Here is a 24,350-nt window from a genome sequence, read left to right on the forward strand (position 1 = left end):
TTAAAATAAAAAAATATATTATTTTAATTTATTTTTAAATAAAAAATATTTTTAAAAACAACCACAATTACACTTTCAAATACGCTTTGCAAGGTTGATTATTCAATTTTTTTTTTTTATATATATAAATATTTTTATTATGGAATAAATACTTAGAGCGGCAAAGGGATATATTTTCTACTATATTTTGAGCTTTAATACTGAAAAAACTCATAAAAAGTTTTTTTAAAATATTTTATGAAGTAAAATAATCTTATTTTATTCCACACCATTCTTTATAATTTGACATACAAGAAAAAAAGTTAATAAGGATCAAAATTTTTAAAAAATACAAAATATTAATTTTTTCCTCAAATGTATGAGATTATAATAATATTTATTTTTAAAAATATATTAAAATAATAATATTTTTAACATAGCACTTTAAAAAAACTAAAACTATAAAAAAAATTTAAAAAATAAGTTTTTTTTAATATTTTCAAAAATATACTTTTTAAAATATAAAAAATAATCCTGCTACTACTCTACGTCCATCTCACAGCCGACACCTCCCTCAAAACTAAGACAAGACAAAGACAAAAGACAAAAGACAGACCAGCTGACAAGCAAGGGAATTACTAGCATGTATTGGAACACCTGTGTTTTAGTCAATGGTTTTGTTGATAAATTATTCTTTTCTCTTACTCTGGTTTCGAAATCTATTTTTGTTATGTATTTGGAAATATTTTTCAAAATATTTTTATTCTTTTTAGATTAATTATCAGAATAGATTTACAGGACTGTTCATGAAAAAGTTTTTTTAAAAATCAATTTCGTTGGTTTTTTTTAAAAGAAAATATTTTTTGAACACTTCATATTCAATCCTAACCAGTGGACTGTGTCCTGTCTCTGTCGTCTAAAATCTTGAAACTGGGGTTTTCTTGTTCAAAAGTTTCAATCTTTTAGCAGCTTATCAGTAACTGTAGAAACTCTAGAGAGAGAGAGAGAGAGAGAGAGATGGAAAGTGGCAAGAAGGCAGAGGCAGGCCCATCAACAACAACAAGAGGTGGTTTTGATGAGAAACTAGAAAGGAAAAGGGAAACCAGTGAAATCCCACCTGCTGTAGCTGCTGCTATCGATGATGAGGAGGAGGATGATGGTGATGCTGTTGATAATGGAGTTCCTGTTGCTGGATTTGTTCCTGGGCCTTTGCTATCTCTCAAGGAACAGATTGAGAAAGACAAGGTTTTTCCTTACATCACTTTTACTTTTCTATATTTAACTTGGATTCGCAATTTTTGTTATGTCTAATTCAAGCTTAATAATTTCATAATGGATTCTAGAAATCTTGATGTTTTCTTTTAGTTCCTTTTATCCTTTCTTTGGTTGCTGTATATGTGGGACATTTGCCTTGATAAATCTCGATTTTTGGGTAACATGCTTCTGATTTTTGTAATTGAGACCTGATAAAATGAGATTTGCTACAGATTAGTCCATTATTTGAATGTTCCAGTGTGAGAGCTGATCAGCCAACATTGCACTGAGCAGGTTGCTTTGCCTGTTTCTTTTCTCCCTTGTTAAATTCAACACCAAGCAAAGGGACCGTTATTCTTTTAAGTTTGCATGTTAAGGGCTCAACTTTTCTGTATTGTTAGTGTTCTTAGAAGGGGTTGTGACAGTTTTTTATTGTATGGGAAGCGATTTGGGTATATTACAGTTAATTTATCTCACTTCTGTTTCTTTTGTTCTTCATTCGACAAAATAAAATACAACATGGGATCATTTTAACCATGTGATGCCATAACATGAAAGTAAAAATCCAACTCACTGGCATGGCAATGGCTGCTGGATGCATATGAACATAATTTTAAAAGCTAGTTGTGCTTTGCAGGAAGATGATAGCTTGAGGAGGTGGAAAGAGAAGCTACTTGGCTGCGTTGAAAGTGATTTGAATGGTTTGATTCAGGCATCCTTTTAGTCGATAACTGAGTTTTTCCCGTTTCACATAATCACGTATTTATCTTTGTGTTTTGTTAGGCCAACTGGAACCTGAAGTTAAATTCCACTCGATAGGAATTATATCTGATGACATTGGGGAAATAAACACTCCCTTGCCCGTTGATGAAAGTCAGAGCGGTCATCCCCTTTTCGTTCTCAGGGAAGGATCTCGATACCAGCTTAAGCTAACATTCAGTGTTCTGCACAATATTGTTTCTGGCCTTGCATACTCAAATACAGTGTGGAAGGGGGGGATACAAGGTGCATAATCATCTAGCCCTCTGCATTTAGAACTTTTTACTTTATGCTTCTGAAGGGATGGATAAGTCTTGCAGATATGACTAATTAAACCTAAATCTGTTATCAGTACCAAAAGGTGGCACTTCTTAAAAAAATAGATAAAAATCAGATGTTATTCGACTCTTATCAGGCTTTATACCATAGTAGGTTACAATAACATACACGGACAATTTTGTTCCTTTCTTTCTCATTTCTGATTGGGGGTTGGCTGACGAAGGCGTAGATACAAGTGCTAAAGAGAGCAATCATGTCATCCTCACAATGCTTTCAATCTTTTAGTTTGTTAGGATCACATATCCTGCAATTGTGCATTTTGTCTCTCAGGGAACTGTTTAATTATTACCATTAGCTATCTGTGACTGTTTTCATTTCTCGAGTGTCAGTTGATCAAAGCAAAGGAATGCTGGGTACTTTTGCTCCTCAGCGGGAACCATATGTCCATACTTTGGAGGAGGACACAACTCCATCTGGTGTGCTAGCAAGGGGAACTTATTCTGCAAAGCTTAAGGCAAACATCATTTCGTGAGAATTTCTTCTGTGTGCTACTGCTAAGCTCTTTTTACATTCTTGGTTGCTGTTTGATGCAGTTCGAAGACGATGACAGAAGATGCCATATGGAGCTCAAATATTCCTTTGAGATTAAGAAGAGACGCTAGCCAAATTTTTCTGCGAGGAGTTTCCTCATGTTATCATGTGTTTCTCTGTTCCTTCTCTTTTTGGTCTTTAAGTACACAGATGTTTTCGAACCTGTTGAATTTACTATAGCATTTAGGTGCAAGGAAATATAGCTTTCGTTTTTTCTTAAATAACTTGTCTCTGCTTCTTTGAATCATAACTTTTCGCCTCCGTTGATGTGGGAGGAACATGACGACTTCTTGCTGCCACAGCAACCGAGAGTTCATCTGGCAAGTAAACTTGTTTCATCCTTTTGCCTTTTCGATTCTTCCTCGAGGTTTTCCTTCATCTGCAATTCAACTTTGCTTCAAATTCAAGGCTCATAGTCAAATTTCAGTACTGACAGCAATGAAAATGAGCAGGAATAGGTTAAGTGACAATCCATCTCATTGAAGTGACATTCGAGGTTTTATTGCAAGCCGTTTCTTTTTTTAAAAATCAAGTGATGGAACCTTCAATGGATCTGTCTACTCTAACCCATTTCATTACTTCAAGCTATCAAATGTTTTCAGCACACAATACATCATCACCCGTCAGATCAACCATTTACTACGATATGCTTGGAAGTTTAAATCTACCTGATCGTATGCTCGTGGGGCCCCGCCATGCTCAAGGTTGAACTCCATGGCTCTCTGCTCAGGATAGGTTGAGTTGTATTCTAGAGAAAATTCACACCCTGTTTAGCATCTGATGACCTGATCAATGCATGACGACTGTAATCTACTTCGTGTTATAGCCGCTCGCTTATGTGGAGCTAAGATTAGCTATAGGTGGCTCGAGTTAGGAAGCATTGTTTTAGACAAAAGACAAGATGCCCGCTCTGGATACAACAGAGATGAAGACTGCTAGTAGTTCTGAAACTTCTCACCAGTCCACTGGTAAATGAAGCGCAGCAGTACAGCACAAGTTCCAGCTTCTGAAAACATGGAGCGTTCTGGTAGTTGCATCATCTACAAACCAATTCCAGCCAGGCAAGAATGTGGGAGGCAAATGTGGGAACCACAGATTTACGCTACTTGAAGCTAGTCACAAGTAATGCTGACATAAAAGAAACAATTAGATACGCTAAAACACTTAGCCAACAGGATTTCTTCTCACACAATACCAATCGCCACGAGGTTCTCTAAAAGCTTCAAACTTCAGTAGGATTTTATTTTTTTTGGAAAAGGAACTTCAGTAGTATTACATAGGTAAGAAATCCATGCAACAATTTCACACATCAAAACCTGTCTCTAGTGGCTTGGCCCCCCTTGCTTTAGCCCCAAATATACGTATCGATCCAAGTCAGAGGCAGAATGGCTCTAATCACCTTTATTTACCCTCATGGGATTACTTCTTTTTGCTCAGCAATGTTCTGTAACTTCATACCGCTGCTCAAATTTCTGATTCAAACTCATTCGCTAGAGAATACGAAAACACGTACCTTCTATTCTATAGGTAATTCAAGAGTGCATCAGCTGAAGAATTCTACAACTTGATAGAGAATGAGAAAACCTATGTTCACAGTACTCAAGCCATGCACATCAAGCTTTCCCATGGTCCCACTAACAATCTTCATCTCTTAAAAGGGACATGTCCCCTTCATCCCTATCATCTCCGTATCTTCTATCTCGAACCTATATTCACAGTACTGAAAAATTATAATAATTTTATAATTTTTTTTGCAAAATATTTTTGTTTCAAAAATCTTATCTTTATTCTAGATTTATTAATCAAATATTTGATGAATATTAAAGATAAATAAACCTTTATTAATAAATTAAATATATTTACATGAATAAAATTGATGACTTGTGTAATCAATTAATTCACTACGTATCATAAACACTAACACACATGACAAGGTAGATGAAGTTATGGGAATTTTAGTAATGGAAGAAGAGAATTTAGAAGAGTGCTGGTTGAATCAGGCAATATGCCACAGGATGTTTCAATGTTATACAAGTCTGTGATTTCTGAGAGGAAAGCAATGCTGGTGTTGCAATTAACTCTGATGGCCAAAAAGTCAAGGACAAGTGCTCCAAAGCTTCAGAAGGCACTTGTTGGAATCTGCAGGATATGTGAAAGTCATCTTGCAACTTACTTAGTGCTGAAGCATTATCATTCTCGTATCGCGAGTGGAAAACAAGAGTTGCAGAGTCAAAGGTGTTTTTATATGGGGGGCTTTCGAGATTTGTTTTTTCAATGATTTCTCGATCTGCAAGGATCATTTTGAAAGCCTTTTGCTGTTTCTTTTGCTAAATATGTTATGAAAGTCTCAGAGGTAAGCAGCAGACTGTCCATAGCTGTGGAGTCCGTGCAATTTGAAATGTTCTCAAGTTCTTTGTTAGAATCTCAGAGATTGGTGTTGAGGCCATGCTTGATTGAGCATATCCACCCTTGCTTGAAAGAGGTTCTTGATCAGATACATGTAGACCATTCACAGCAACTGATGCTTGGGTTTCGGATAGATATCTTCTGTCAGCTACTCTTCTATGGTTGTTGGGCAACGAACAGATTATTGCCTGCTCACCAGCAGCCGTAGGAAGTTCATAACTGTGTTGTTTCAGGTTTTGCTTGCTTATTTACATCCAGTAAAAAGAACCATAATAGAACAAGAAAGAGAACCATAATAGAACAAGAAAGAGAAGTAGCATGAGAGAAAAGGAAGAATCCGTTGACATAGGAAATCCTAGGTTCTCATCAAATCATCAAACCCTCCCCTTCAAGACGATCCTTATCCCCGAGGTCAACTTCTGGGAACTGCAAATTCATCATTACGAGGTCTCCCATGTAGCTTCAATCGTGACACCAAAGGATAGTTGTTGCCCAAGAGACTAGAAGGAAAGGACATCTGGTTCGATTTGGATATCAAGTCCAGGTCTGGGGCCGCTTGCAATCCCAAAAACAGTGCCACCGGTGCCGTGACTGTTTGCCAGACCCCCCGGAATGCCGAGAGTTAAACCTGCTAAACTGTTCGGAGACCATTTAACGACCAAACAATTCTGACTGTCAGTTTTACAGCGCGCGCGCGCACATATAGTGTCATCATCTATGTTTTGAGAGAATGCTAACTTGTTCGTGTTGAGTTAACCAGTACATATACTATCGACTTTGCACTTCATTTGGAAGATTCTATATTAAGAGGGCTCAAGAACCTCTTCCCAGAGTACACAGCTATCCTTGAAAGCGCCATCACCTCTGCAACAGCCAACGGATGAGTCGAAAAGGAGTGGCTCGGGCATAATTTCGGAAGAGACAGTGCCTCAACAGGTTTCTATTCTGGCAAATCTATCAATACTAGAAAATCTGTTCTCTAGCACGATTTTTTAGTGTTTTTGGAAGCAACGATCATATCGATTCTGGGCTAATGAAAAGCCAACCAGTTGGTTTTCGTCAGCTAGAACTTGAAAGTGGTGTACTACTCATTCAAGATGCATCTGCTAGGCTCAGAGCTCACCTTTTTTTTCCAAGATAAATTGAGCCATTAAACCTTTCATTTTTTCGAAAAACTTCACCTCGGGATGCCAGAGTCCGATGGATTCAGCCATGTTCATGTACAAATAAGTTAATTTGAAACTATGGATTCTAATAAATTTATTTTCTTTATTTAGATGGATATGAGTGAGGACTATGGACGTTTATGGATTTATTCCCATATATACTTTGAAGTTGTCGCTTGACATGACATAGCCATATGAGAATTTAAATGGAACTTTTTATATATATAAAAAAAGCAACCGTGAATCAAATCAACATTTATAGTAACTCAAATCCTTAAATACTATTTTCTTTCACTATCCTGTTATTTTCTCTATACTTGTATCGCCCGACCAATCCAAAATTAAAAAGAAAAAATACTTCTAATTTTATAAAAAAATTTAAGTTAATTTGCTGACTTGATTAACCTAGTAAAAAATATAAGTTTGATTTAACCCAATAAAAAATCTAGGTTTGATTTATATCAACCTTCTAATCCCATAACATAGTCTTTATCGATTAAAAGTCAAGTTTTACAATTATAATTTTATATATATTCTGTATTGCAATGTAATGTTTTTTTTAAATTAAAAATATATTAAAATAATATTATTATTTTTATATTAATATATAAAAATCATTAATAAAATATTAATTTGATGTTTTTAAGATGGAATTAAAACATTTTTGAAAACCAAATCAAAACTTAAAAACAACACACACACATATAAACATTAATTTCTTGTTTCTTACTAATTTTTGTTGAATGATTGATTGAACTAAAACAAAAAAAAACTCTAATATTTTTAGAGTGAGTTTGGTAGCATATTCTTTTTATAAAAATGTTTTTAACTAGAGAAATTATTAATTTAATTGTTTTAAATTTTTTTAATAATTTTGTATATCCTTACATTAAAATAAAAAAACATTTAAAATAAATAAATTTTGGCTTTTTACAAAATACATGTATTTTAAAAAATTATTTTTTATATCCTTACATTAGCAGAACATCAATTTTAACTCAATTACAAGATAAATACACTTTAAAAAATAATTTTAAACACACTCTGATTTGATTATCAAACTTGGTTAAATTTAAACTAATCAATAAACAAAATCCCTATATTTTTGATAGCACAACAACTTAACTATTCCAGTTTCAAAATCTGTAACTTAATTACTCAATCATCCATGACTACTAAAAAAACTGGAAAGCCATGGTATAATTATTGTGTACACAATGCTATTTACTAGAATAGTGTGATTATTATTTAACCTTTTTAATAATAATAATAAAAAACTTGCTTTTTTCTTTGAGGGTATTTCTATTTTTTCCATGACACCCATTTGTTATTGTGCTATTATTGGAGACAATATGGTCTCTAAATCTTCCAAAATGCACAGTAAAATGACTTTTATATTATTCAGAGTAAAAAAAATATTAAAGTTTGGTTGAGATTAATTTGGTTTTTTTTATTTTTTTTAGCATGGTATAAAAAAAAATTATACACTCAAGAGCATAAAAAAATAAAGCATCACTTGAGGTATTTGTGACTTTTTAAGTTTTTTTTTTTGTGATTATCATGTTAGCCCAAGGATAATTTGGTTTTTTTATTAATTAAAAAAACTTATTGGTGCGTGTTACATAGTAAACGATGCCCATGCCCTCTTATCAACATGTGCGGCATCATCCCATATTCAAACTTCGTCTTTCAAAGTAGCATTTAAAGCAGTTTTTTATATTCTTTCCAATGGTGCCGTGCATGTTAGCATCGGATGAATGATTAGGCCTTGGTGGACCTTTTCTTCTTCTTTCTCTTTTCTCTTTTTTGTCTCCTTTAAAAAATGTAAAGGTTTCTTCTCTCTTTTTTTTTTTTTTTGCATCCAATTTAATCCTTATTTATTTTATTGGTATATATTTTGTTTTTATTTCATTCTTTGAATGGATTTTTTCTTCAATCACCCATCATTTAATTTTTATATCAAATTTAGTTCTTATTTTTTTTAATTGTTATTTTTTAAATTCTTTTCCTAATTGAATTTTGTTTTCAATTTAATCCCTTATTATTTGATTTCAAATTATTTTTATATCAAATTTAGTCTCCATTTTTGTTATTGTTATTTCTTTTATTTTGGAACCTTTATTTTTTTTGCATTTTGTTTTTCAAATCAACCCCTCATCATTTTATTAATTTATAATTATTTTTAGAGTTTACCTTCGATGAGGTTGGTGTTGGACTCATGATCAAGATCTGAGGTTTCAAATATTAACATGAGTTGAAACATTTGTTTTACTTGGAATTGGTATTTATGTTTTTTTTTTTAGTTGTTTTTGTTAGATTATCTCAATCTTGTGCTCATTATCACATGGTTAGCAAGTTGACACATTGTTTTTTTTAATTTTTTTTTTTTTGATTTTGCCCTTGAACAAGTTGTTTTAATCATTGAATTTCATAATATTATTTGGTTTATTTTTGATAGGGTTACCTCGATACTACAATCAAGTTACATATTTTGCATCCTAACCAAAATGAGTTTAAGTTTCTTCTTATTTGCTTTTTTACATTGAAAGTTGTTAATTCTTTTTATTCATGTTATTAAATTAGTCAAACTTATTGAACATGATTCAATTAGTCAAATCTTAAATTTTTCTTTTGATTTTTTTTAGGATTTTGTTTGCCCTTGATATATATATATAATTTTTTTTTTTCGTGTTTGTAAAAAAATGAGTCGGATGCAGCGCGGCCCAGCCCCCTATCTATTAACAAAAAAACATTAAAAGGGTCGATGGAAACACTGTTTATACCGACTCAGCAAAGGACCGGAACAATAAGCCCATTCACCTAGTCAATTTTCTAAAAGCTTTGCTATTGTTTTAAAAAAAAAACAATCAAATTACCCCTAAATTATTATTAATTATTATACAGTAGAATATACATATAAAAAGGAAATAAGATAAGAAACGGAAGAAAAGCAAACGAAAAACCGCCGGCGCGGAAAACAATTAAAAAGGCGCGCTTTCATGGTAACACCTCTGCCGCCAATAACCATCTCAAAAATCGAAAAAATCTCCCCTTACCGCCAAGGCGACAACACAAAACGAGACTAGATCCCAGCCGTCCACGTGCACTCCTTTCCCTTCCATCGATCACCATCCCCTATAAACCCACTCCTCCTCCTCTGCCACTCGGCTCCCACCCCTTCAAAGCAGAAAACAAAAATGGCAGGCTCAGTGAAACAGAGCGTTAGCTCTATGAACCCATGGGTTCTTCATCTCCAGAAATTGGGTCTCGAGCTCAAATGCCCTCTCTGGTTTTCCTCTCTCACCCCTTTTTCTTTTTCCAAAAAAATTATTCTGTGATGTTTAATTTTAAGAATCGTTTTTTTTTTTTTTAAAAAAATGCAGCTTGGAGTTGTTGAAGCGACCCTTTTTGCTACCTTGTGATCACATTTTCTGCAAGTTAGTAAATTTAATAGCTTTGGTAATTTTAATTATTTTTGTTTTTGTCGAAAGGCATGGTTTTGCTGATTTCATTGAGTTTCTTTCTTTCAGTTCATGTTTGCCCAAAACGTTACAGTTTGGATCCGAGTGTCCTCTCTGTAAAGCTCAATATGGCGACTCAGGTAGGTCTCTTGACCCTTTTGATAAATGGTTTCCCATTTCCCGTGTCTGATTTTTTCAAAAAAGGAAGCTTTTTTTTTTGTTAAGATTTTATGGTTTAATTTGGTAAAATATGAATTGAATGTATGGAAGAATAACAATTTTATTTGGGCTTCAGATTTGAGGTGTTTGCCTTTGATTGAAAACATGGTGACAATCTATAGAAGCTTGGATGCAGCTTTCAATGCCAGTATTTTGCAGTCTCGTTCTGGTATGGTATCTTCATATACTCTTCATATACTTTGATTTGACATTCAGTTTTTATTATTTTGATATTAGACTTAGTTCAGTATCCTTGGGGCATCTCTCGCGTCAACGGAGACTAAGGACTCTTTGATATTCGTTGTTTGGAGTGGTTTCTTTGAGTTTTTTTTTTTAAAGTAAATGTTGGTTGTGGATGGTGATTTTTGCAGAGACTGGTAGAGTTTTGAAGCAGTGTCCGGCTTCGAAGAGTAGTGATAGTAAGGATATGAAATTATTGGAAGCTCACTGGGGGAATAATTCTAGTAGTGGACAATCTAAATTAATGAACAATGATGTAGCTTGTGCTCCGTCGAATTGTTCAGGTGGAAAAGGGGTTCGAAAGAATGTAGCGATGGGTAATTGCAATGTGCCAATGCATGTTAAGGATAAAGAGTATGGAGTGATTGGTAGTGTAGGGGGTGCGTCTAATGATAAACAGAATGCCAATTCTCCACCGGTAGATTCGCAGGTAAGAGCTAGGGGGCTTCATGAATCCAAGGCTTTTCAAATGGACTTGAATCAGGCAGATCAGTTGTCGCCTAGAAGTCCTCCTTCATTTGGTGATAATAAGGATTCAGAAAACGACAGTAATGATCAGGGAGGTGATGATGTAAGAACTTAACTATTGCTTTTAACAATGATCTTGCAGACTTTTTCTTAATTACATGTGTAGAGTGCAATTATCCTTTGCAGTGGTCTGGAAACTCCTCACTGCTTACATTGATTCCATTTTTTTTTTTAATTCTGCTCTTGTCTTCACACAATGACAGTTTAACTGTACAATCCATTCCATAATCTACGTCATGGATTTATGAAACATTACAAAAGTTTATGGATATTGACCATTTCTGACAGTAGAAAATTGCAAGTATAAACTTTTGACCCCCCCCCCCCCATATAAATGTACTGGGGCTTTCTATTCTTTTCGTGGTAAAAGTGCTTACCATGTGTATTTGGTGCTTATATTTGTTTCCAAAGCTTCTAAGCACTATAAATGTTGCTCGCTCTTTTATAGGAGTGATTAATATGGAAATACAGTTGAACATGTCTCCCTGCCTATGCTCTTGATTCTCTGGTGTTTTTAAGATTGCTTGTAATAATTGCATTGCTTGTTAAGCATGTTTATTTGCTAGTGTGGGTTGGTTAGCTCTCATTTGGCAGTGACAGTACATTTTGAAGTGCATAAAAGTTTGTCTTTCAAAGCATTAACTTTTCTGAAGTCCACAATGCTTCTGTTTTTCAGAGTCTACAAAATTATAAAGCAGAAAACTTGGTTCAACTGAATTCTGACAACAAAAGAAGACAAGAGAGGCATAACACTTCTGCTTCTGAAACCGAGGAAGGTCATTTGAGGGATTCAAAGAGACCTAAGAAGTTGAACTACAGCCCATCGGATCTGGGTGCAAATAATATTGGTCATATCAAACCAAATGCACCTCCAACTGAAAATTTGATAACCAGTTCTCAATTAGAGATTCCTGCAAAATCGAATAACTCGTTTAATGCTTGTAGATTCTGCCACTCCTCCAGAATCACAGCGGTAAACATCTATTTATCGCTGGCTTTTGTTTGTGTTTGTGCAATCTATAATTTTGTATGCCATTTTGTTGCTGCTAGTAAATTATCCAGTACAGCATGGAAAAATATATTTTTGGTGCTTACATATTGTGTCTTCCCCATCCTTCCATTTCAGGTTACTGGTCCAATGTTGCATTTTGTGAATGGAAAGCCAGTAGAGGGAGTTGAAGCAACTCCATCCAACACTATACATGTGCATGCTGTGTGTATTGAATGGTATGCCATTATGCATTTTTTGTTATTGATATTTAGGTGATAATGAGAATTTGATGTCTAGTGAAACTGTTAAGAAGTTTCCCTCTTGCTATCTTTCTTGTCATAAATTTAATACTGAGAGCAATATGTAACTAAATTTGAAATACAGGGCACCGCAAGTCTATTATGTTGGTGAAACTGTTAAGAATCTGAATGCAGAACTGGCCAGGGGTGCAAAGCTTAAGTGCAGCAAATGTGGGCTGAAGGGAGCAGCTTTAGGCTGCTATCTAAAATCATGCAAGAGAAGTTATCATGCTCCCTGTGCAATGGAAATTACTAAATGTCGATGGGATTATGCAAGTGTCTTGTACTCTACTTATATTACAAATTCATGTGCTTATGTTGTAGGATTCCTTTTGCATCACTTCAGGGAGTTAAGCTTGGAGTGCTAACAAATTTCTTTATTGGTTTCTTACAGGAAAACTTCCTTGTGCTTTGCTCTGCTCATTCTTCAGTAAAATTTCCAAGTGAGAAGTCCAAGGCTAAGAAACACAACCAGAAAACTTCTTCTGTGCTGACTTCAGTGTAAGTTGTGATTCTCTCATTCCTTGTAGGTACGAAGTTAACAAACTGAACAAAATTGAAGTTGGATCACTCTTATCATCTCCTTGACCTCCCACTCTGTCCAATTCTCTTGCTCTCTATTGAATTTTTCTGTCAGATTAATGATGAATCTTTGATGTTGGGGATTGTGAGCAAATTACTGTTTATTCAAAGGGATTTCAAAGAATGTTTGTGTGCTAAGAAACAAATTAATTGAAATGTTTTCCACCTGTCAATGCTATTAGTAAATAGGCTGTTACTTGTCATTAATGCAAAATCTGTTTGACATGGTTTTTTCCATTATCATGCAGTGCCCCACAACAATCTAACTTTTGGGCGGGATCGTGTAATGGAGCAAAGAAATGGGTTTTCTGTGGATCTGCTCTGTCTTCTGAGGAAAAGGTCAGTTCAGATCATGGTTGATGTCAGTATTTCTCACTTCTCAATTCAGAGTCATTTCCCATGTGGTGGTTTAGGATAGTTGTCATTCTTGGGATGATCTTGATAAGCCATGGTGTCTAGCATAATGATTGTTATGCAATGGTTGCCCTTTTTCTGGCAACATATTGTTAAAACGGTGTTTTTTGGACTTAGAAAAATGGTTTGGTTTAGTTGTGATTTAAACCCTCCACGTTTAGATTATTGCATGTTGCAATAAATCAAACTTGCTGTGTTCATGACTGTTGTGCAGTGCACAGTGGCCTGGTGTGATTGAGAATTAGTTGATCACATTGTTCATGTTTGGGATTTAAGACAAGGAAATGTCTTTCAGTATTAAAATACTTAGTTGCAACTTGTTTTCTCTGGTACAGTATCTTTTGGTGAAGTTTGGAAGCATGATTGATGTGCCGGTGAGCAAATTCTGGGCATCAAATGTCACACATGTGATTGCAGCCACAGATTCAGATGGGGCATGCACCAGGACGCTGAAATATCTTATGGCCATTTTGAATGGGAAATGGGTTCTTACAATAGATTGTGAGTCTGCCCTTGTCTTTGACTTGATTACTTATCTTCTAAACTCAAGTTTTCATTTGTTAGTAATATGCTGAAGAAATTTCTTAGATGATCCTCGTTCTTCCCTCCCTGTTATAAATTTAGCAGCCTAAGACTGAACTGATAGCCCTGGCCAAGCAATGTGCCTGTATTATTATTATTATCAAAAGAAATTGAGGATCATCAAAAGGGGTTGAGTCGGGCAGGGGGGTTAAATTGATCAATCTGATGCTGAGAAAAATGTTCACTACCATTGATGAAAGTACCGAGGTTGTACATCGTTAAAAAAGAAAGAAAGAGCAAATCTGCCCTATTTTTTCCCTTTCCTTTTTAATTGATTGCTTCAGAGTTCATGGCACTTCGTTTGTATTTCTTCCTTATTTTTGAGTTGTTGCTTCATCAATTTCTTGCTATTAACATGTTGCAAGTCTAACCTTGGCAGGGATAAAGGCTTGCATGGAATCTATGCATCCTGTGGATGAAGAAAATTATGAAATTATTCTAGACAGCCAAGGAAGCCGTGATGGCCCAAAAAATGGCAGGCTTAGTGCACTAAATAATGTAAATTTCTTCTCGAGTACCCTATTTCTAAAGCATGATTATAAACTTGCAGTATACCTTTGTTCTCTGCTTCTTTTCTTTTCTCTTTTTAATTGCGTCTCATAAAAGCCCTGGTTTAATTGTTTCTTTGGCAGGCACCGAAACTTTTCAGTGGCTTAAGTTTCTGTTTTGTTGGAGATTTTGTGGCTGGCTACAAGGAAGGTCTCCAGAGTCTGGTTATTGCGGCAGGAGGTACACTTTTGAAGAGTGAGGAAGAATTGGTGGAACAAAGACATGACCTGTTATCTCCTTCAACAACACTAATTGTTTATAACCTTGATCCCCCACAAGGGTGCAAATTAGACGAGGAAGTTTCAGTTATCTGGCAGAGAACCAATGAAGCACAGGATTTAGCTGCTAAAGTTGGATCCCAAGTCATTGGTCACACATGGCTGTTGGAATCTATCTCCTCGTACAAGTTACAGCCTTTTGTAAACTGGGAAAGCATCAGCAATTCTGATAGCTAGATAGTCCAGATGTAAGGAGGTTCCAACTAGCCTGCCCTATGTTAATTTATTGGCAAACACAAGGCTCTGTATTTTTGCCTAGGATAAATGTAACTTGAATATAACTACTTGCAAATTGCATCAAATATTATGTGACTTGTTTTTCTTTGGATCATTGCATTTGTTTGCAGGAACTTTGCCAACACCATTTTATATACTTGGACTTCACTTAAAATTTTCTTAATTTTGATAGTCTTTGGGTAGGAGGAAGTCCAGCGATATTGTTATAGTTTTGCTTTACTTTGTTTCTCTCCTCAATTTCCCATGATTTATGTCCTTGCTCAGGTCAGAAAACCTATATTTATGTTTATAGAATGAGTAGTGATATTATCAATTAATTGTCCACCAATTTGACTCGACCTTGTTGAGGATTTCCTGCCCTTTATGGAGGTTGATGATTCTTCAAGTAGGAAAAATGAAAAAGGCCAAGCAGCCCGCAAAATACCTGAACGTTAATTTATTACAAAGGACAGGAGGTTTCATCATCTTCATCAAACCTTTGTTACACACACACAAGATGAACCTGCAAATTTCAGATTACGAAGGACTGGAACTGCTTTCACTCACATAGGATAAGAAGAAAAGGTTTAAGTTCTTCGTCTTTATCCAACCTTCAAGTTTTCGTTGTCTTGATGAGCTTAGACTAGTGAAGCTTACTTTCCCCCCCCCTGCAAATCACTCTTAGAATCTACTTCCACGTTATAAACAAAGAAGTTTGCAGCAACTAAATAGAGAAGGAAGTTGAGGAAGCTCAATATGGCCAGGACAGCATAATAGTAGTCTAAATGAGAGATTTAGAGTGTCCAATATCCACCCTTTATGGCCATGCTTCTTAGTGATTTTAGAAACTGTTGATAGGATAAAACTACTAAGGAAATTCCCAATTCCCAAGCTGCTAGTGAAGTATGAAGTCCCTAGGCTCTTCATTCCTTCTGGTGATTGGTCATAGAAAAACTCTATCTTCGCTGCTTCAACAAAGTTATGAGCAACTCCCATCAAAACAAACTGAGGGAGTAGAATAAATATACTGAGAGGAACTACCTCACTTTTACCAATAATGTTGTGTTCTCTTGCCACACTAAGCCTCTTCCTTTCTGCTAAGCAAGCTGTGATCATTACAATAACATGCAACATAAACCCAATTCCCATTCTCTGCAGCAATGTAATTCCTCTCGGTCTTTTTGTGTAATGCCTAGCCATCGGCACAAAGTAACGGTCATAAATGGCTAGGCTTATCAACATGGAGATGGTTACAAAAGCTGTGAGGCACGCTGGAGGGATTTTGAAATGGGGTCCCATGCTCCTGTCCAAGACAGTTCCCTGTTTGATGAACAGGGTGTGCACTTGAGCTAAAATGGTGCTAGGTATGAAAGTAGCAGCCCAGACTGGAAGCATTTTAATCATTTGCTTGGTTTCTTCAACTTGGGTCACAGGGCACAGCATCCACGGTGACCTTGAACCGCTCTCAACTGCTGCTTTGTCAAGGAATCTGCAGGCAGACCAGAGCTATTAAGATCGAGGAAAATGGCTGTAAGGGCAGACTATGGTAGATATATAATGATGCAAGTATTTTGATGCTGTGAATGTTGAATGATGATTGTCAATGTTGCTGGAACTGGGCATAGAAAAGGAACAAACGGTAACAAAAATTCTCAAATCATTATTAAATTGAATATTGGAGATCTAAAACATGGAGCATCATACCCAAGAGAAGAGGTATAGTCAATTCTTTCCCTGATCCTATGTACTCGTCCAGGCTAAGCTCATGCAGCTGTTTTGGGTCATCTGGGACGGGTACCTTCCACTTTTTAACAGCAGCTACAAGTACTTGAGCCATCCTGGTGAGTGGACTCTCTGCAGGCAATTTGTGTCTGTAGAATGGAGTGCCCACCAAGAACACAATAATGGAAACTGCCAGACCCAGTGTTGGAAGGGCATAGCCAAGGGTCCAACCCACATTATCTTGAATGTAAACTAAGAAGGTGTTTGAGAACAAGGTGCCAAAGAAAATGCTAAACATCCACCAATTAAAGAATGATAGCTTTCGGTCTTCTTTAGGTTAAAAACCATCAAATTGATCAGCCCCCATGGTGGATATGTTAGGCTTGGTTCCACCAGAACCAGCTGCTAATGCTATTATGTACAACGCACCATAGAATATGTCCTTCTGTAAAGCAGATGCCTTTAGTCACATCCCGCTTCTTTGATACCATGTCCACAAGATGTAGGCCTCAGTGTTGGCACCGAAACAGCCAGGGTTAACAGGGACATTTCCTGTTTAATTACACAAGTTAGAAAAAAAATGAAGTGATTAGTTTGAATACATCAGGATAGCATGCTAAGATATTGTCACTTGCATCCCTCTTGAAAAAAGAAAAATGAAGCATATCTGAACAGGTTAACAATACAACGCACCCAGGACTTCTTTTTCCAACCGTTATTTCATAACAGTCACCCTTGTCTCTGTGGCCTCATCCCTTAGTACCACAAGCAAAATCCGTGAACCAGAATCATCTATGACCATCATATCCAACATATATCAGTGCCTGTCACTACAGCTGAATAAGAATGACAAACACAGAGCTCAACATACCTCTACATTTCTGTACAGAATTTTCAACAATCTGCACATCGTATTTAAGAAGTATTCAAGGCAGGTGCATATATAATCAAACTGTGCTAAATAATTAATTGGTATTGCAGGATGGATCAAACTTGTGAGTACCACTATACAAGATAGAGTAGAAAGCAAATAGAAAGGTGACTTTTGAGGCAATAACATATTAAGGCCAGATGCGAAATAGTCAAGGGGCAAAAATAAATGGCAATGGAAGAATTTTCATTTTTATCATATATATCTGGATTACCTTTTTCATGTAAGATTGAACTACGCCTCTGCTCCACTGTCTTTGCTTTTCCTTAATCCCAAACAAATGTGCAGTAACATCCAGTGAACTTTAAATGCCACGCTGCTACAAAACAAACCATAGTTCAGGTACATAGCCCGCTAGCTTCATCTGCCCATCTAATTCAACCAGCAACGAGTAAATCTCATCAGAAGCTGCATGAGTTTTATCAGATGCCGCAAATTGATGAACTTGACTTTCCATCTCGATCCAACTGGACCCAGGGCATCTTTTTTCTACCCCCTGCTCCTTCATGGTTAACCTGATCTTTGCAGCCTCGCCCCATCTGTTAACTTCAGCATTCATGTTAACCATAAGAGTGTAATATCCACTGTTGCCAGGCTCCAAAACCATCAATTTATTAGCAGCAACTTGAGCAATCTCCAAGTTCCTGTGAAGCTTACATCCACTTAGCAACGCACCCCAGATAACAGCATTAGGTTCCACCTTCATTGTTCTTATCAATTGCAGTGCTTCTTCAAGCAAGCCAGCTTTGCTCAAGAGATCAACCATGCATCCATAATGTTCAACTCCAGGAGGGATGGAATGATCTCGTGTCATACTCGCAAACCTCTTACGACCTTCTTCAATAAGTCCTGCATGATTGCAGGCACTTAAAACACTTACAAATGTAACCCCATTTGGCTTCATTTTCTCCCTCTCCATCTTGTCAAACATTGCCAGTGCTTCTTCTGCATATCCATGAACAGCAAGCCCTTCAATCACTGAATTCCAACAGAACAAGTTCTTCTCTTGCAACTTGAAGAACATCAAAAGGGACCTATCTAGACTCCCACACTTGGCATACATATCAATCAATGCCGAACCTATGTAGACATCAAGTTTAAATCCATGCTGCATAATGTAGTAATGTATTTCCTTCCCCAAGTCAAGGGCTCCAAGATGAGCACAAGCTGAAATCACAGTTGCCATGGTCACTTCATCTGGGCCGATCCCATGTTTTGCCATCTCATTAAAAACCCCCAATGCTTCTCTAAATCTCTTATTCTGAGAATAACAATTGATCATTGTAGTCCATGAAATAATATCTCTTGCAGGCATTTGATTAAACAACAACTCCGCCACATCAACTTCTCTCAATCTTGCATACCCATCAATCAAAGTATTCCAAGTAGCTAAATTCCTATCAGGCATCATATCAAACAATCTCCCAGCAGAACTCATATCACCGACCCGCACAAGACCAGAAATCATTGTAGTCCAAGCAAAGACATCTCTTTCAGGCATTTCATCAAACACCCTTACAGATTCTTCAATTCTACCCATACTTGAGTACAAATCAACCAAAGAAGTTTGAACAAACACGTGTGAATCAAACCCATTTCTCCAAACATGACCATGAACAGCTTCTGCAAACCTCAACTGTGATACCAAGCCACAAGCTTTTATCAACGAAGGAAATGTATAACTTGTAGGAGAAACATTAGCTCTTAGCATTTGAACGTACAATTCAAGAGCCTGAACTGGTTGATAGCTTTGAACAAACCCTTTAATCATTGCATTATACACAAAAACATTAGGATTTTCCATCTGGGTATAGGCTAAAACTGCATAATCCATACGGTTAAAAGTAGAAAGAGCTGATATAAATTGATTCATTAAGTAACAATCTTGGTTTGTATTGGTTTTGACCATGACAGCATACATGGATTGTAGCTGTTTCAGCTTGGTGCAGTGCTTTAAGTGGTTAACTATGGTTTGAATTGAATAACAGTTAGAAGACATTCTATCTTTCGGATTTTCTTGTGGGTTTCTTGATTCTGAGACAATCTTTTGCTATTTAAGGAAGGATGAAGTCACCAGATTATGACAAGTTTTTGCCTTTTGAGGTTAAACTTTCATGTCTGTCTTGACGGAATCCATTCCCTTGTCTAGGCCTCAGCATGGATCTTTTTTTACAGGTTCGAGACCTCTCGTATAAAAAAACTTAAGTACTAAATAGAGTAAAATTCTCAAGGTTATTGAAAGAAAAATATCAGGTAAAACTTGTATCTAGGGCTGGCCAGTGGAGGTATTGAATGAATGTGAAAGTTTTGTTTGAATTTCTTATGAATTTGTGTGTGTATACTCTATTTTGATGGCTTAAAATTGAATGAATAGATGCTATTGTAACAGTCATGAATTTGTGTGTGTAGAAGCTGTTTCGATAACTTAAAATTGGATGAATAGATGCTGCTCTAACGACAATGAATTTGTGTTTAAAGGCTGCTGCGATGGCTTAAAGTTGGACAAATAGAGGCTGCTGTGACAGCCATGAATTTGAGCATGTAAAAGGGCAGTTTGATAGCCTAAAAGTGCACGGACATGGGCTGTTGTAATAGTCATAAACTTGCGGGTACAGGGGCTGTTTTGATAGCCCAATAGTGTACGAACATGGTGCCATGGCAGCCATAAACGTGTGAGAATAGAGGCTGTAATGAGAGCAAAAAGTATTTAAATATGGACTGTGAGAGATGATCCATCATAAAAAGAAAAAATTGTGAGTGTGTATAGGTAAAGGTTGTTATGGCCATACGAAAATACAAGTACGCTAAATTTATTGCATTATAAGTGTGAAGGTGTAATAATGTGGATATTAAAAGCTAACATATTCAAATAATAAATTGGAGAAAAATATAGCAAGATTGCAAGTCCTATTAAAATTGGTTAAATTCCTAGTTTAAAGAATTTGGGAGGACTTGTGAAATTAATTGCAATTTAATTGAATTGTTTTGACATTTCATCTTAAATGTTATTGTGTGAAGAAAAGTGTGGATAAGATTGAGTTAAACTAAGTAGACAAGTTAAAGAAATTACACATCTGAGTTAATGATTTTGTGAAAATTTGAAAGTCAATGTGTGCAAAATTTTGAAAAATATAAATGGAAAATATTGATGTATGGTATAGATTCCTTGAAATGAGTTAATTGTATGCTAATAAGTATACCTCTTGGAAATTTCAGCAGGGGCATTCGTAACTAGGACTTGCACAAAGAGAGCTCGTGAAACTATAATATCAGATAGATGCTTAACACCTCGTTCCATTTAAATTTTATAATTTTCTTTTTATTGTTATTTTTCTTAAATGTTGTATCATTGATGACTGAATTTAGAAATGGAAATCATAAGAATTATGTTTTGAGATTGAATTATCCAATGACTCGACTTTAAATAAGAAATTATGAAATACATTTAAAAGAGAGATTTGAATTAAATTAAGTACAAATATGTAATTGCTTATACTCGTTGACTGAATTTTTTTTTGATACTTAGCTTATCATCTTAATGGTAGCTAAGGAATTAATATCAATACTAATCAATATATTGATAAACATATAAGATATTCTTCTGATACTTATCCTATCATGTTAACGGTAATTAAAGAATTGATATCGATATTAATTGATATATTAATAGACATGTAAGATGCTCTAGTACTTAGCTTATTGTGTTAACGATAGCTAAGGAATTGATATCAATATTAATTTATATATTGATAGACATGCAACATGTTCTAATACTTAGCCTATCATGTTAATGGTAGCTAATGAATTGATATTGATATTAATCGATATATTGATAGACATGTAAGATGTTATGATATTTAGCCTATCTTGTTAATGACAACTAAGAAATTGATATCGATATTAATCAATATATTGACATACATGAAAGATGTTTTGATACTTAGCCTATCGTGTCTGATGATAGTTAAGAGAATTATATTAGTGTTATCATTTTTATTGATAGAACATAAAAGGATGTTCTGATACTTAGTCAACCATGTTGATGATGATTAACAAGATGAATTTGATTTATTCAATGATTTATGTATACAATGATTATAATGAAGAATAAAATATTTAGTCACTGCTATGGACAATGACTAAGGAAACTGATATGAATCTTATGTTGGATAATTTGACAGTTATTTATTGATATATATGGATTAATAAATTTTAAATGTGGTGGTGAAAATATGGAATCATTACAAATATTAAATTAATTTTGTTAGTTTTGGGAAACACAATTATGAAATAATAAATTAATATCTAATTTCATGTTTTAAAATACTATCTATATTCTTTGCAGGTACATCTCATTCAGTAGGGTTACGCTGATATTAGTCATTAGGTTTTATTTTGCAAGGTATATAGTTTCTGTAACCTATGTACCATGTCATTGTAATAATTTCCTTTTGAAATATGTTTAATTATGTAACCTTACTTAAATATTGTAAATTAAACTCTTTCGTGTTAAATTTCTCCATGCATTAATTATGTTGATCATATAGTATATTAATGAAAGAGAATACAAATATCAATATAATTTACAATGAATGAATGTGGGAAATTCTAATGGATTAATCAATGAATTGGTGATATACTTGAGGCATCCTTGTGGAGCTTATAAAAATGTGTTTTATGCAGGATGTGACATGATAAATTTTGGATATGGCTCTGTATAAGAGAGAATCTACTAAAATTTTGTCAAATCCGACAAATCCTTTAAACAAGTGCTTATATATATATTATGAGTTATGCCATGTATGTTGTTCTATGAAAGAAATGTAGGAAGATAAGATTTGGTATTATGGTGAATACAAATGTTAATCCGTTTAAATTTAGAATACATATAAAAAAAAAAAGATGCCTTAATGGTATCATGATAATAAATAATTGATGATATTATTTCCATTTTCCGTATGTCTCAGACCATTAAGGCCTATTTTGGTGGGTTTTTGCCTTGAATTTTGGGCTTTGTTAGTATTGGCCTGTATGTGCTCATTTTAGTGGATATTTGCCTTGGATTTTATGCCTCACTAGTCCTAGGCCGTCTGGCCTGTTTCAGTGGGTATTTGTTTTAGATTTGATCTTGGCCTATTAAAGCTCGTTTCAGTGGGTATTTTCCTAGGTTTTTGGGCCTAGCTAGTCTTTGCCTATCAAGGCTAATTTTGGTGAGTATTTGCCTTGGATTTCAAGTAGGTTGGGCCTGGCTTGTTAAGGTCTTATTTTGTAGGTATTTTCCTTAGTTTTTGATGCTGGTTTTGGTGAGTATTTTCCTTCTATTACGTGCTGGTTGGGCCTGACTCATCAAGGCCCAATTCAGTGGGTATTTTCCTTGGATTTTAAGTCTGGATGGTCTTAACCCTTCGGGGCTCATTTTGTTGGGTATTTGCATTGATTTTTGTGGCCAATTAGTCTCGATCCATTAGGGCTTGGTTTAGTAGGATTTGCCTTGGATTTTAAACCCGATTGGTCCTAGCCTGTTGGGGCACGAATTAATAGGTGTTTGCAATGAATTTTGGGCTGAATGGATCCCAGCTTGTTGAGGTCTGTTTTGATGGGCATTTTTCTTGGATTTTAGGCTTGGATAGTCTTAGCCGGTACGAGCCTGTTTCAATGGGTATTTGCCTTGGATTTCGGGTTTAGAAGGTCTTGGTCTGTTAGGGCCCATTTCGGTGGGTATTTGACTTAGATTTCAAGCTTGGTTGGTCTTGGTGTGTCAAGGTCCGTGTCGCTGGGTATTTGCCTTGGTTTTTGAGCTCAATTGATCTTATCAAGTCAAGGCTTGTTTCAGTGGGTATTTGCCTTGATTTTCAGGCATAGTTGGTCCCAGACTATGAGGGCCCGACTTGATAAGTATTTGCTTTTGATTTCAGGCTCGGTTTGACCTTGCCCTCCAATGCTTGTCTCGTTAATACTTGCCATGGTTTTTGGGCCTAGTTGGGCCTAATATGTCGGGGCTTATTTCGGTGGGTATTTATCTTTTTTGGGCTTGACACGTTGTGGACCATTTCAGTGTTTATTTGCATTGGTTTTTAGGCTTTAGTTGGTAACGACTTGACATAACTTGGTTTGGTGAGTATATGCCTTGAATTTGGGGCTTGGTTTGTCCTTACCCTTCAAGGCATGTTTCAGTAGATATTTTCCTTTGTTTTCAAGCTCGATTTGTTAAAGCCTATTGTGGCTCGTTTTGGAAGTATTTGCCTTAATTTTTTATGTGTATTTGCCTAATTTTTTAGGCTCGGTTGGTCCATGCCTATCTCAATATATCTTTACCTTAGTTTTTGGGCCTGATTTGTCTAGGTTCATCGGGGGCCATTTGGGTTTGTATTTTCCTTAGGTTTCAGGCTCTGGTTAGTTTTGGCCATCATGGCCTGTTTTAGTAGGTATTTTCCTTGTTTTTTAGGCTTGGTTGGTCATGGCCTATGAGGGCCAATTTTAAGATGTTTTTGACTTGGTTTTTAGGCTAGGTTAGTCTTGGCTTGTCAAATCCTATTTAAGTGAGTATTTGCCTTAGTTTTCAACCTTAGTTGGCCCCAACACATTGGGGCCCCTTTCTATGTGTATTAGCCTTGATTTTTGGGCCTAGTTGGTCCCTATTTATCAGGGCCCATTTATATGGGTATTTGCCTTGGTTTTTTAGCGTGTTTGGTAGTGGCTTGTTGTGCTTGTTTTGGTTGGTATTTGTCTTGGTTTTCATGTCTGGTTGGTTTCAGATCATAATGGCCCTTTTCATGGGTATTTGCTTTAGTTTTCATGCTCGATTGGTGACGATCCATCATGGCTCATTTTTATTGGTTTTTACCTTGATTTTCAGGGTTGGTTGGTCCTGACTTATTAGGGGTCATTCTAGTGTGTAATTGCC

General features: G+C 35.6%; 2 protein-coding genes and 1 pseudogene across 2 annotated transcripts; 2 read left to right on the forward strand and 1 right to left on the reverse strand.

Annotated features, from left to right (window-relative positions):
* The first annotated feature begins 654 nt into the window (after window positions 1-654).
* Window positions 655-3,210, forward strand: LOC118056222 (rho GDP-dissociation inhibitor 1). Its single transcript, XM_035068376.2, has 5 exons — window positions 655-1,224; window positions 1,871-1,934; window positions 2,017-2,238; window positions 2,661-2,785; window positions 2,865-3,210. Exons 1-5 carry the CDS (start codon window positions 997-999, stop codon window positions 2,931-2,933), a joined length of 708 nt encoding a protein of 235 aa, XP_034924267.1. The 5' UTR covers window positions 655-996; the 3' UTR covers window positions 2,934-3,210.
* A 6,168-nt stretch (window positions 3,211-9,378) lies between these two features.
* Window positions 9,379-14,908, forward strand: LOC118056220 (BRCA1-associated RING domain protein 1). The gene is made up of 13 exons (XM_035068374.2): window positions 9,379-9,723; window positions 9,818-9,871; window positions 9,965-10,035; window positions 10,191-10,283; window positions 10,486-10,925; window positions 11,559-11,855; window positions 12,009-12,109; window positions 12,258-12,444; window positions 12,567-12,673; window positions 13,003-13,093; window positions 13,504-13,669; window positions 14,130-14,248; window positions 14,383-14,908. The coding sequence occupies exons 1-13, from the start codon at window positions 9,632-9,634 to the stop codon at window positions 14,752-14,754; spliced, it is 2,190 nt and encodes a 729-aa protein (XP_034924265.1). The 5' UTR covers window positions 9,379-9,631; the 3' UTR covers window positions 14,755-14,908.
* A 125-nt stretch (window positions 14,909-15,033) lies between these two features.
* Window positions 15,034-19,755, reverse strand: LOC118056224 (pentatricopeptide repeat-containing protein At1g06143-like; annotated as a pseudogene).
* Between the last annotated feature and the right edge of the window lie 4,595 nt (window positions 19,756-24,350).

The sequence above is a fragment of the Populus alba genome, chromosome 2 (assembly GCF_005239225.2).
Source record: "Populus alba chromosome 2, ASM523922v2, whole genome shotgun sequence".
In the NCBI taxonomy this organism is placed as follows: Eukaryota; Viridiplantae; Streptophyta; class Magnoliopsida; order Malpighiales; family Salicaceae; genus Populus; species Populus alba.

What these genes read in the sequence shown, in the direction of transcription:
- LOC118056222 (XM_035068376.2), top strand. Translation starts at nt 997, where the DNA reads ATGGAAAGTGGCAAGAAGGCAGAGGCAGGCCCATCAACAACAACAAGA. An exon ending in CGTTGAAAGTGATTTGAATG is followed by an intron (nt 1,935 to 2,016) that starts GTTTGATTCAGG and finishes GTGTTTTGTTAG; the next exon opens with GCCAACTGGAACCTGAAGTT. An exon ending in GTGGAAGGGGGGGATACAAG is followed by an intron (nt 2,239 to 2,660) that starts GTGCATAATCAT and finishes CTCGAGTGTCAG; the next exon opens with TTGATCAAAGCAAAGGAATG.
- LOC118056220 (XM_035068374.2), top strand. Translation starts at nt 9,632, where the DNA reads ATGGCAGGCTCAGTGAAACAGAGCGTTAGCTCTATGAACCCATGGGTT. An exon ending in TGTGATCACATTTTCTGCAA is followed by an intron (nt 9,872 to 9,964) that starts GTTAGTAAATTT and finishes TCTTTCTTTCAG; the next exon opens with TTCATGTTTGCCCAAAACGT. An exon ending in CTAAATGTCGATGGGATTAT is followed by an intron (nt 12,445 to 12,566) that starts GCAAGTGTCTTG and finishes GGTTTCTTACAG; the next exon opens with GAAAACTTCCTTGTGCTTTG.